This window comes from Saccopteryx bilineata, chromosome 10 (assembly GCF_036850765.1).
Source record: "Saccopteryx bilineata isolate mSacBil1 chromosome 10, mSacBil1_pri_phased_curated, whole genome shotgun sequence".
Lineage (NCBI taxonomy): Eukaryota > Metazoa > Chordata > Mammalia > Chiroptera > Emballonuridae > Saccopteryx > Saccopteryx bilineata.
This window is the reverse complement of record NC_089499.1, coordinates 3977669-3990214: the sequence shown is the minus strand read 5'-3', so window position 1 is coordinate 3990214 and position 12546 is coordinate 3977669. Positions and strand designations below refer to the sequence as shown.

General features: G+C 60.6%; 1 protein-coding gene across 1 annotated transcript in view; it reads right to left on the bottom strand.

The window, feature by feature from the left end:
• The window catches only part of ITPR1 (inositol 1,4,5-trisphosphate receptor type 1), a 295645-nt gene that overhangs the window by 173056 nt on the left and 110043 nt on the right, over positions 1–12546 (bottom strand). The window contains exons 6-12 of the mRNA XM_066245616.1: positions 7833–7919; positions 6278–6436; positions 4448–4546; positions 3502–3585; positions 3251–3397; positions 2691–2786; positions 1162–1206 (exon numbers count right to left, since the gene is read on the bottom strand). Of these exons, the coding sequence (XP_066101713.1) occupies positions 1162–1206; positions 2691–2786; positions 3251–3397; positions 3502–3585; positions 4448–4546; positions 6278–6436; positions 7833–7919 (717 nt within the window). The remainder of the gene's footprint in view (positions 1–1161; positions 1207–2690; positions 2787–3250; positions 3398–3501; positions 3586–4447; positions 4547–6277; positions 6437–7832; positions 7920–12546) is intronic.

Genomic DNA, 12546 nt, shown 5'->3' with positions numbered 1-12546 from the left:
GACGCCCTGCCCACCCCAGTCTTGGAGCGCTAACCCCCGGGAACGCCGCCCGCATGCGATGTGCACACCGCCGCGCTCCCTGGCGGGACCCTCCACTAACGGGGGCAGGTAAGCCTTCAAGATGGGCCCCAGGGATGCAGGGGAAGGGGGCGACGAGGAGATCAGAAGACAGGGGAGGAAGCCCCCCGACCTGCGTACACACAAGTCCAGGAAACACCCTCTGCGTTTCCTCCAAGCCAACATCCTCCCCGAATGCAACCAGAAAGCATGCACTTTTCAAAGACACTGACGTTCTCGCTTACTCCATCCACCCAGTTCCTTTCATGCATGAGCCTCCAGTCCCTCCAACTCTTCCACGATTTACATAAAAAAAACTACCACCACCACCTACTGAGATGATCGTGTGGACACGTCCCGTCCGACAGAGCAGCCACGATGGGGACTTTGTTAACCCTGGACCAGAAGGAGGCACGCCACAGGAAACGGCCACGCCCGTCCCCGTCACTCCTGCGCAGCACAACCACCGCCCTCTTCACCCCACCTCTGTGGACACCCAAACCCAAGCTGCCTGTGCGCCAGCGCTGACCAGCAACATGGCCTCCAGTGGAAGGGTCGGTCAGCATGAAAATTCCTACCCATGTTACCAAGTCTACTTCTGACTCTGCAGAGAGCCGGAGCCGACAGTTAGACAACCGAGCATCTGCTCCAATACCAGGGGCACCACGTGTCCTGGGTTACCTCCACCGTCTAAATGACGCACCATCCACCTCCCCCACCGCGCCTGGAAAACTCCGAATGGGTCCCAGGTTGAGGTCAACAGTAGGACATTTGTTTTATAAAAGGCCGGCGTCTCCAGGGACCATCACCGTCTCCACCCTAGGAGTCTTCCGGGAGACGCCGTGAACTTCTTCTGCAACTTAGAAATGGAGACCCTTTGGTTAAACACACACAGAATCGTGACGGACGGGCTCTTGAACGAATCAGGACGCAGCAGACACGACCTCCCTCGAGAGGATCCCAGACAAGACCCTGTGTGAAGGCAGCGGAAGGCTCCCCCTTCCCCAGCACTGGGGAACACGGCGGCGGTGTCTTCTGCGGGGCCGTAGACCGCCGGGCCTCGCTCTACCAGACGGAGACAGGGAGGCTCTCGCCCATACTTACTGGAGGCTGAAACTTCAGGCATTCCTCCTCAAAGTCAGGGTCTACCTGATGGAAAAGAATCATTGGGGAAATTAAAACATCCACCGGCTTCTCAAGGACACGGCCCCACTAGCAGGAGACGTCAAGAACGGCTGAGAACGTGGGTCCCCTTCTGTGTTCACAGAACCAGCATGCCACGAGGACACAGGCCACACGAGCACAGCACGCATGGACAACCTCCACTCCCCACGGCACGGCACGGCACACGGGTGTGGACGGGAACACGCCACGAGGTCATCAGCCAAACAGTGAACGGCCCGCAGTTCACACACAGCCACAACCAATCACAAGTCTTCTTGCTTATTTTTAGTGAGAAATTAAAAAAAAACCCACACACACACAGCCTCCAGTGGGGGCGGGCTACGGTCGCCTTAGAACGCGGCAGCCACCGCTGATCTTGGGTGAGCCATGTAATCGATATTTCTCACCTCCGGTAAGCTGGGGGCCATGAGGCCCAGGGCTCCATTCTAAATTTCAACCTAATCTTGCTCTTTGGTTCTCCAATCGTTCAAAGTCACCGGTTCCTACAAGTGTCAGGTGTCCCGGGGCTGGGACGCGGGGGGGGGGGGGGTGTGGCGGTTTAGTACGTCAAGGTCGTTCGGGGTGAGCGCAGGAGCCGGGCTGATGACAGCCACGCGGCACCTGGAGGATCTCTGAGCCGCCTCGCCGTGGGCGCCAGAGCGGGGGTGGGGTAATCTGATGTACGGCTGGGATCTGACACAAATACGCTTCGTACATCTCCCCGCCAATCAGAGCAGAACTACCCCTGCCACACGATACAATGGCTCCTTATTGTGGCACAAAGATGAGAAGGTTAAGTCCCTCCCGTCCTTCGGCACTGAGCCTTGCCTTTCTTCAAAAACCCTTCCCGGACATTTCGGGTGATTTCTTTGATTTTTGACATTCCTGTAAGTAAGACAGAAGGCCCTGCCTATTCCACTAGGGTTCGGAGAACCAGAGTGCCCCCTGTCTAACTCTCGACGTGTCTTAACGCTTCCGGGTTGACATGCCACGTTCCACGACGGCCACGCCCCGGTCATTCCGTCGGGTGCAGGGTAGGCAGGTAAGATGTGGGGAGAGCAGCGTTAATGAGCAAAACAGAACGGCTGTCCTAAACCCAGGTGAGCTTTCTTCTTTAACGATAAAAATAAAAATAATCCGCTCTCTGCAGCTTTCAAAGACACAAGGCAGGAGTATCAGCTGCGGTCACCACGCGGCCCGTCGTGGCCCAGGGCGGCGGCAGCGCCTGCTGGCTTCCGTTCTCCCCACATCTTGGGGGACAGCCCTGGGAGGGACCGGCCTGGGTCCGCCCGTCCCCTCCTCTTGTCCGTGAGCAGGGAGCGCAGGCAGGTGGACACAGACAAGCAGGAGGAGCAGCGGGGTGTCTGAGCCTCACCCTCGGCCCCTCAGCCACCCAGTGCCCACGAGGAAGGGAGCCGAGGGCGTTGTGCCAGCCCTGGAAGAGAAGACCCCCGGGCACAGCCGCTCACCTCTGCTGCTAAGTAATGCCCCGTAGCCAGATGCTTGAACCGGAAGAGGCTGTTCCAGTACCCGGCTCCGCCCCGACACGGGTCGTGCTGGACCACCTGTGGGAGGAAGAGCGACCGAGGTGGAAGATGTGCCGGCCCACGCCGCCGGGGCCGCACCAAGTCTGGACGTCGCCTGCAAGTCACAGTCCAGCAGTGGCATCTGCTGCCCGAGAAAAGTCATTCTCTCCCAACAAACCCAGCCAGTGTCACGTGACCTTCTCGTCCTCTCCCCGAAGGGCGGGTCCCCACGCACGATGCCGGGGAGACACGTGGTGACATGCGGTTGTGACGGAGAAGGGGACAGCAGGAGGAAGAGGGGACGGGAGGGCCCAGTTTCAGCTGAGGTTGCTTCCACAGCGGACGCTACGTCCACCACAGGAGCACCCAGCACTGTCTCACGTGACGGGACGGTCCCGGTGCTCTCGGCCACCCCAGGGAACCGGGCGGGCCTGGGGACCCGGCTGTGGTGCGCTGCTCTAACAGACCCGAGGGTCCCTCCTCCCGCCCCCCGCCCCCCTTACCTCCACCTCCCACAGGGCTTTGGAGCTGGTGGCGGACGTGGCCGACTGCCGGCCCGTGGTGCGCAGGAAGACGTGCTGCTTCTTCCGGTGCTCGTCGCAGGTGAGGAACTTCTCCTGCTCGGCGTGGAACAGCCTCACCACGTCCCCCTAAACACCCGCGCACGAGGACGATCAGTTCCGGTCGGCGGGAGGACAGCCGCCACCCGGGAAGAGCCGCGGGCTGCCCCCACCCCGCCCGAGGGCTCACTCACCCCCTTGAGGATGTCCTCCTTGTTGTCACTCCACTTCATGAAAAGGACGATCTTCCAGCTGGTGTTGCAGTTGACGGAATTGACCTGGAGGAGAATGCGGGGTGTCTCTGCACACGCCCCTCGTAACAATCCCGTCTTCCAGCTCCAAACCCCAAAGAACATCACCCCTAAGATCACGGGCCCTGCACGTCCAGCTGTCCCAGCGAAAACAAGTGCCCGTCACGAAACAGGACGGACGACAGCGGAACGACAGGTCCAGTGTCCACGTCCGGCAGTGTTAATGGGACTCGCTAGTGGAGTGGCCATGGTCACATGCTACCCGTCGGCCAGGCTCTGGGTGGAGCCCTGACTCCCAGGAGTCCTTTTTGACCTCAGCAGCGCCCTGCAAACAGGAGCGACCACCACGCCCCTTTCAGAGGCAGGGAAACCAACGCCCAGGGAGCCTGGTGACTGACTGACAGTCACAGAGCCGGGGGATGCAGACATGGAATTGGAACCCACGTCTTTCCGACATGAGAGCTTGTGTCCTCAGCCACTAGAGAGCTGTGCCACCCCCGCCACTGTCCTGCGTCCTGTGATGGCCGATGTGGACGCTAAGTAGAGGCATCACCAAGCATGGCGGCACTCTTCTCAGGGCTGCTGGTGGTCGGAAGCGTGTCCTTCCCAGAAATCAGCAAAAGGCACTCTCTGTGGCTTACTCATTTGGGGAAAAAATCCCCCGGTGACAAAAGGCTCCATTAATGGTGTCTGGGGATGACAGCCAGCCCCACCCTCCTGCGGTGGCTCCTGCAGTGGCCCTGACACGGGCCTCGGTTTCCTTGCCTGCAGAACGGGCACACTGCCCCCATCACTGCGGAAGTCCCTGTCAGTGCGGACACGCTGTGGCCCCACGGCCCACCCCTGCAGCGCGCAGCCCCCAGGCCGTGACTCGGTTTCCCCGACTTACCTCGTTGCAGCCTGGGTTATCCACCAGCTGATGGCTGCTGGCGTGCAGCGGCTGGCCGGCATTGACGGGGTTCAGGACAACCTTGTCACCTATGACCACCTGGAAAGGCAAGGACCGGGTCAGGCGTCCCTGGTGGAGGGCAGCTGGGTGCTCCCGGATTGGCCTCCCCGGATGGGACACGTCCCGGGCCGGCACAGGTGAACCTGAGCCGTGGCCAGACCAGCACGCACGGGTGCCACTGCCGAGTGCCAACGGCCAGTGTCCTCCTTGCACATGGAACAGCTACACGTAAATCAGTGTCAGCCCCACTTTAGGGGAGGGACGTTACCTGAAGGAAGTCTTTGTCTCTGCAAGGTTAGAGGCACACCTCTACGTCTCTAAAGCAATGGCTGTCACACGTTCATGAGTACGAGCCACCGAGAAGCACCCTTCTGTTACGACCCAGTCACACACACTTAAGCACACGTTATGTGTATACGTGTGTGCACTTACATAGACACAGACACCTGTCCTCACCCGGAACAAGAGTTACCCCAATCACGGCGTGTGGCCCAGCCGGGCAGCTCCATCCTATCCCACTTGCTAAAATGCCAGTCACGAGACCCTAAGTGGCCCCCCTGGCTCATGAGTGGGAAAATGATTCCATGAGGGACAACTGTCCAAGTCCACCCCACCTCCTCCACGCAAGCACAGCGTGGCAGGTCGGGCTAGAGGACAGCAAAGCTTGGGACGCACTCACAACGAAGCTCAGAGCCGAGCGCCCTCGTCTGTGTGACTGGGGCTGGGGGGGGCCGGACGTGGGGGTCTCCTGGGGTGTAAAGCCCGTCTGCCTTTGCTGTGCACCCTGGGGGCGCTCCCACACAGACTTTTCTCTAATTTCAAATCAAGTGCAGCGTCTCCACACCCACCACAGTGTCCGGGCAGCTCAGTTCCACGGGACCTGTCCTTCCATCCTGAGTTGAGGGTCAGTGTTAACCGCACCCACCAGGAGGGGGGGGGACCAGTCCGGTTCACTGCACACACAGACGTATAAACTGACAGGGATCTCAAGTGCCTGCCACACACGCGTGAGCGTGGACGGCAATCGGGAGAACAACCAGGCCCAGTTCCGGGTTCGGGCTGGTGGAGCACGTGGACAAGAGTTCCTGCTGTTATGACCTCTTCTCAGTAAAGACAACCAGTTAAGGATTGGAACCAGGTTGGACATCTAGCCGGCCGGCCGTACTGAAACACTGCGTAATGCCCGGCCGTGGATAACGACGTACAAACACAGCAAGTACACGGGGACCGCTGTGAACCGCGGGGAAGGGTGCGTGGGGCCTGACATCCCCGTGAGCCCACAGGGGAGGGCGGCTCCAGTCCGACGGTGGCCACCGAGATGGACAAAGAGCCTGCAGGCCTAGCGCGGACGGGGCAAGCACAACTCACCCCCCGCCCCCCCCCCCCCCCCCCCGCCAGGCCCCCTGGTTCTCCGCCGGCCGCCCGCCTCCCTCAGGAACTCTGTTTCCCGTGAGAGGCGCATGCGCCCCCCCCCCACCCCCCGTGGTCCAGACAGGCCAGTCTCCCGGGGGCACTCCTGCCTGGTCGTTGCTCTTGTGGTCAAGGTACTGACGTGATGGGCTGTTCTTAGGATGTTTCCAGAAGCCCAGGGTTGGGGGGAGGGGGTGGCAGGGAACAGCCACTGGGTTCAGGCCCCATTTCTCTCCCAGTTTCCCTGTTTTCCAAACCCTGGTTTCCACAGTGACCGCCTGCTTCTCTCTCCGCAGAGAGACAAGTGCCCGGTCGGTCGGCTCGGGCGCTCTAGGGCCGGAGGCCGCGCCGCACACTCACACTGTCCCCGATGGACCGCAGCTTGTAGAAGGGCTGGATGTAGAACCAGGAGCCCTCGTTCCCCGCCTCGTCCAGCGTCACCCGCATGGCGTTCTTCTCCAGCAGGGCCGGCAGCCGCTTGTTCACCGTCAGGTACTTGTTGCTCTTCAGGTGCAGGAGCTGGGGGTGCACAGGGGAACCGGCGGGCGTCAGCGGGCCTCCGGGGCTCCGCCGTCCCTCCCGGTCACATAAAACATGGATCACACGTCCCTCCACCCCTGAGCTCCCCGCCAAGCCTGAGAACCGCAGAAGCGCCCAAGGCCAGCGAGGCTGAGAACAGAAGGAAGAAAGGAGCAAAAAGGGGCAGAAGCAGAGAGATGAAGGAATATTTCCCTGTTCCCCAACACAGCCCTGGAGGAGGCTGGAGGCTGCCCGGGTCAAGGGCGGGTGGGGGGAAGGGGCCTCGGCCGGAGTCTGGGGGCTGAGAGGCGGCAGTCTGTCTGTCCCTGACGGGGGCGGGGGGATGGGAGAGACTAAGGAAAGGCACCGAGGAGCTCAAGACAGGGCGCGAGGGTGACCTCGTTAGGGGACAGTCATTTCATCTGGAAGGACATGGGTCTCCGCCTTGAATGTCTGAGCACCTGTTCTCGCCTGTGATTGTGCAGGGTTGTTCCTGCTCCCTGTGGTGACCAGCTCTTGAACCAAAAGCCGCAAGTCCCAGGGAGGCCGATTTGCGCCCCGTAAGAACTTTCCAGCAATGCCAGTGAGGCGGAGCCGCAATGGCCAAGCTCCTTCTCGGGCGGGAAGCTCCCCGCTAGACTCAGCCGCGGTCGGCAAACTCACTGGTCAGCAGAGCCAAACATCCACAGTGCAACGACTGAGGTTTCTTTTGAGAGCCAAATTTTTTAAACTTAAACTATATAGGTAGGCACATTCCTTATTGAGGTAGCGCCCACACGTGGCATTTTGTGGAAGAGCCACACTCAAGGGGCCAAAGAGCCGCATGTGGCTCGCGAGCCGCAGTTTGCTGACCAGGGCAGAGGATTTGGACAGATCTTCAGATCCCAGCCCCGGGGAAGAGCCCACGGGACTCGTGTACTGAGGACGGCCACCGGAAGAGCCCCAGCATCCAGCCCATTAGAGAAGAAACACGAGGCCCCCACGGTCCGCCGGCTGTTCCCACGGAGCCCTCCCGGAAGGGGGCCCGCCCCGGTTCCGTGTTTGTCTCGTTCGGTTCTGTCCCCTGCACTGCCCGGGCTCCCGAGAGCAGGGTGGCCCTGACCCACCTGGATCACATTCCCATACTGGATGACGGTCCCCGAGAGCAGGGTGGCCCTGACCCACCTGGATCACATTCCCATACTGGATGACGGTCCCCGAGAGCAGGGTGGCCCTGACCCACCTGGATCACGTTCCCGTACTGGATGACGGTCCCCGAGAGCAGGGTGGCCCTGACCCACCTGGATCACGTTCCCATACTGGATGACGGTCCCCGAGAGCAGGGTGGCCCTGACCCACCTGGATCACGTTCCCGTACTGGATGACGGTCCCCGAGAGCAGGGTGGCCCTGACCCACCTGGATCACGTTCCCGTACTGGATGACGGTCCCCAGCAGCTTCCTGTTCTCCGTCTCGTTCTGCTTCTTCTCCAAGTCGGCGGCGTGCTGCGTGTGGAGGAGGGAAACTGGTCACAGAGGGGCCACCACGGGCTCCCTCTCTCCGCCGGGGTACCAGGCCGGCGTTGCCAGGTCCGCACAAGAACCACGGGATGAGGCAGCTGCCCGCACACCCCGGACGGCCGAGCGAGCGAGCGAGCGAGCAGGGCCCGCTCTGCCACGGCTTCCTTGACCTTTTTGGTTCATCAAAAATGCATTCTTTTTTCTTCGAGAAATCCATGACTAGATCAGCTTAGGGTGAGATTAAGCCACAAGCTTGTGTGTTTTTAAAGAAAGTGGGGCTGGGGTGCAAGGGAAGGAAGTCCCCTTTTAAAGCTTAGGAGTAAAATAAACCTGACTTTAAATGCTGGTCTGGGGGTCATTTCTGGTTTTGTGTCCTGGGAGGGGTTACTGGGGAGGTGTGAGCCTCAGTTTCCCCTTCTTTCATGTGGGGATTAAACACAGTACCTACACTTCCCAGGAGCCACAGAGACCACCACGGAGGGTTAGCAATGATTACTGGACGTTTGTGATCGTTTATCTTCTTTTTTCACGGGAACCCCCTTGAGGGGAAAAGCATGACCCCAATTTAAAAGAAGAAACAGACTCAGAGATTAACACGTTTGGTGAACGTTGGGTCGCTAGCTGAATGAAGGCTACGAAAGCAGTCTGTTATACTATTTTCTCAACTTCTGCACAGATTTGAAATTTCATTTAAGAAGTTCTTTTTTTAAAGAAAAAAAAAGTCACACATGTATTAAGTAGAAGAAATAATCCTCAAAGCCCCATCTGGGTTAATTCCAGATTTATACGGTTACAAACGAGGCTGGGAGACATCACTAGCACAAATTCGGCAGGCTAGGGACAATGGTCCAGTTAAACAGCTTCCGGAAGAGTCTCCCAGGGCCGCGGGCGTGCACATTCCTTTACCGGCACCCGCTGCACGTCCTGTCCGTGCGTCGGAACAGCACCCCCGGGAGCTGGTTTCGTCCCAGGCGGTGAGGAAGCTGTCGTTCCCACCCCCGTCTCCCCCTCTGAAACTGAGCAGAATGCCAGGAAAACCAGAGATCCAACGCAGGAGCTCGTCTGAGGGTGGTGAACCGGGCGCCTGCTCGTGGACTTGGGGACCGTTTCCCACGTGCTCCCGCACCCCCGAGATCCCCCTCCCCATGAGGTGAGAGGAGGCGGGTGCCAGTGTGGGTGGGGGGTGCTGGGCTGCCCTCCCAGGTCAGGTGTCTGCACTCAGTGAACCCCCGCCGCCCCCAGCCTGGCTCTGGTTCCGCCACCTGCCCGCCTTGCCATCCTGGCCAGGTCCCCAACTCTCACCAAGCCCCCCTCGGTAGTCTCACCCACAAACCGGGGACAAGGCGAGCCGTTCAGGGCGGCCGTGCAGATTAGAGGAGAAGCATGCCGGACACCCGGGCGTGCAGCACCTCTGACCTGCTTTGACTATGCACGCGCCTCCCAGACTCGGAGCGCCCCAGTGGTGAGACCCTCAGAGGCTGCCGGCCTCGGCCGTGTGCTGAGACGCGGCCCCTGCTCCTCCCGTTACCTGGGCGGAGGTGCTTTTAGGAAGGCGGATCCTTCGAGGAAAAGAAGCTGCAGGAAGCCCAGTAAACCAAGAAGAAGCCGTATGACAGGAGGCGGAACACCGGCCTCCGCTGGTGTCGGTCCCCACTCCCTCCCGGGTCGGCCTGGCTGGTGTCGGTCCCCACTCCCTCACGAGTCGGCCTCCGCTGGTGTCGGTCCCCACTCCCTCCCGGGTCACCTCCGCTGGTGTCAGTCCCCACTCCCTCCCGGGTCACCTCCGCTGGTGTCGGTCCCCACTCCCTCCCGGGTCACCTCCGCTGGTGTCGGTCCCCACTCCCTCCCGGGTCGGCCTGGCTGGTGTCGGTCCCCACTCCCTCCCGGGTCGGCCTGGCTGGTGTCGGTCCCCACTCCCTCCCGGGTCGGCCCGGCTGGTGTCGGTCCCCACTCCCTCCCGGGTCGGCCTGGCTGGTGTCGGTCCCCACTCCCTCCCGGGTCGGCCTCTGCCGGTGTCGGTCCCCACTCCCTCCCGGGTCGGCCTGGCTGGTGTCGGTCCCCACTCCCTCCCGGGTCGGCCTCCGCTGGTGTCGGTCCCCACTCCCTCACGGGTCGGCCTGGCTGGTGTCGGTCCCCACTCCCTCATAGGTCGGCCTCCGCTGGTGTCGGTCCCCACTCCCTCCCGGGTCGGCCTGGCTGGTGTCGGTCCCCACTCCCTCCCGGGTCGGCCTCCGCCGGTGTCGGTCCCCACTCCCTCCCGGGTAGGCCTGGCTGCTGTCGGTCCCCACTCCCTCCCGGGTCGGCCCGGCTGGTGTCGGTCCCCACTCCCTCCCGGGTCGGCCCGGCTGGTGTCGGTCCCCACTCCCTCGCGGGTCGGCCCGGCTGGTGTCGGTCCCCACTCCCTCCCGGGTCGGCCCGGCTGGTGTCGGTCCCCACTCCCTCCCGGGTCGGCCCCCGCGGTCTGCTCGGAGGCGCCCTTCCCCTCCTCGTGGAATCTGTTTCTAGCCCTCCGTTCTCATTACAAACTCATTACAAACGGGGAAGAGCCGCTGGGTTCGACTCACCCGGGGTAACACCCGGCGGACAGGGCAGTCCCTGGAGCTCCGCCCTCAGCACAGCCACGCTCAGCTCTCTCCCTCCACGAACACCCTCCCTTCATGTCCCCCTACCCTGTCCCCCCTTTCTGCTACGCTGCACCCCATGCGGAGACCTCTCTCCAGTCTTGTCTCAGCGGGCCCTGCAGGGAGCTTCCAAAACAGCAGCCGGGACCGGGCTGAGCCCGGCGGACGGAGGGCTTGGACGCTGTGGACGGTCGTCAGCTCTCCCGCCGCGCAGTACTCGGCCAGTGCCGACTGGACCTTCCAGGGGGAAGTGTCACCGGGGGGGAAAGCAATCATCTCGCTGATGTTTTTCTCTGCTCCAAAACCTCACACTGAAAGGAATCCCCCTCTGGAGAACCATCAAGTACTGGTTCTCAGACTGAAACGAGGTAAGGGCCTCTCAAAGAATCAGTGGCAGACTCCGCGTCAGACACACTCATCTCTAATACGAAGCTCCTACCTGCGTTCAGACCGAGCATAAAGGTGTCGACTCAACCATCGCTGGCCTCTCTAAAAAGAAACGTCACACCGGTCACCAAAGTAGAGGCACAATCTCCACACTCACAGCGGCTCCCAAGTTTCAGGGCACTCGTCCAAAAAAGCACCACACCGAAGATAAACTTAGAACAGAAACACACAACACACTGGGAGGATAAACATCTACGAACGTCCCTTAAACTATCAGATGTCACATCTGAAAACCCAGCTGAGGGGCTAAAGGATGACCAAGCCCCTACGTAACGACTGAGTCAACCTTCCGTGCGTGACGTGTATCGATCGTGCCAAGAATTCGCTTCTCCCGATACGCCGTTTGAGGGGAGAGTGCTCATTCCTCTGACCTTTGACACAGATCACCGAACGTGTTCGTCTGAGTGCACGCATCGACGGACCCTTAGCTCCCTCCACAGAACCATCGAACAAGCGGGCCCCTCCCCCCCCAGCTTTCGGAGGGGTGACTGACACGCAGCACCGTCCAATCCGGCGTTCAGACAGGAACACCCATTCCGGAGGTTTCAGTTCAGCGGGTGAGCCAGCAGGCAGGCAAAGAGGAAATGAGGCGTGAACGACGCCTGAGCCCCCGGATCTGCTTCCACCCTGAAAAGGACCGGACCTGGCGGACCCGGTCCCACAGGCCCGGTCTCAGGAGGGGCTGCGCGCGGGAAGACCAGCCCCTGCGACCATCTTTCTGAAGGAGGATCTGGCCGCGTCCACCGAAAGGGCTTTCCGGGGGACTCACTTCAGCTTGGCCGTTCCATTTTCAGGAGTTTCTCCTAAGAAGACCATCTGGCAGGGCTCCAAGGGCCATAATAACTCCCCCAACCCCCAGAAGAGCCAAAACTGTCAGGCTCCTGAGTACTGCCCCCCAACAGGGCTTGGCTAATAATCAGAATCACACCCGTGCAGGCTGTCTTGTTCTTTACGCACGGGTTGAGAGCTGCTTCTGCATTTCTCAGGAGACTGCACTCCACACGATGAGCTCCCCCCACTCCACCCTTCATTCCCACAGATGTCCCCATCTTCCCTAAGCCACGTCAAGGTCCACCCTCCGTCACCGCCACCTATTCCTTGATCTCAGAAAGAGAGAAACCATTATTAAATGACTACAGACAGGTCCCTGGGACAGTGGGGAAGGGTTATTTATTCAAGTCAACGAGCTCTGAATTATGTCAACACAGTATCGAACCAAGGTCTCTCTCTGCCAGCAAGCAAGACGGGCGGGACCCAGGCTTCAGAAGACAGTTAAAGACGCGTCGCCCCCCGCAGAGGGGACCGACGCATGCCGTCCCCAGCCACTAGGTGGCGGTCTGCCTCAGACTGCCGTTTGTGCCTACGTATCCCGGTCGGTGGAGAGGAAGTCCAGTGGTCTAGACCTCGAATTCCTTAAATGGCATTCATTAAAAATAATCTGACCTTTGATTGGGGTCCTGCACAGTAGTTTGACAAAAATAAAAACGAAATCCCCACTGGAAACGGCCGTCTGCAGCCCCCCCAAGGCAAGCAGGTGCCTAAAA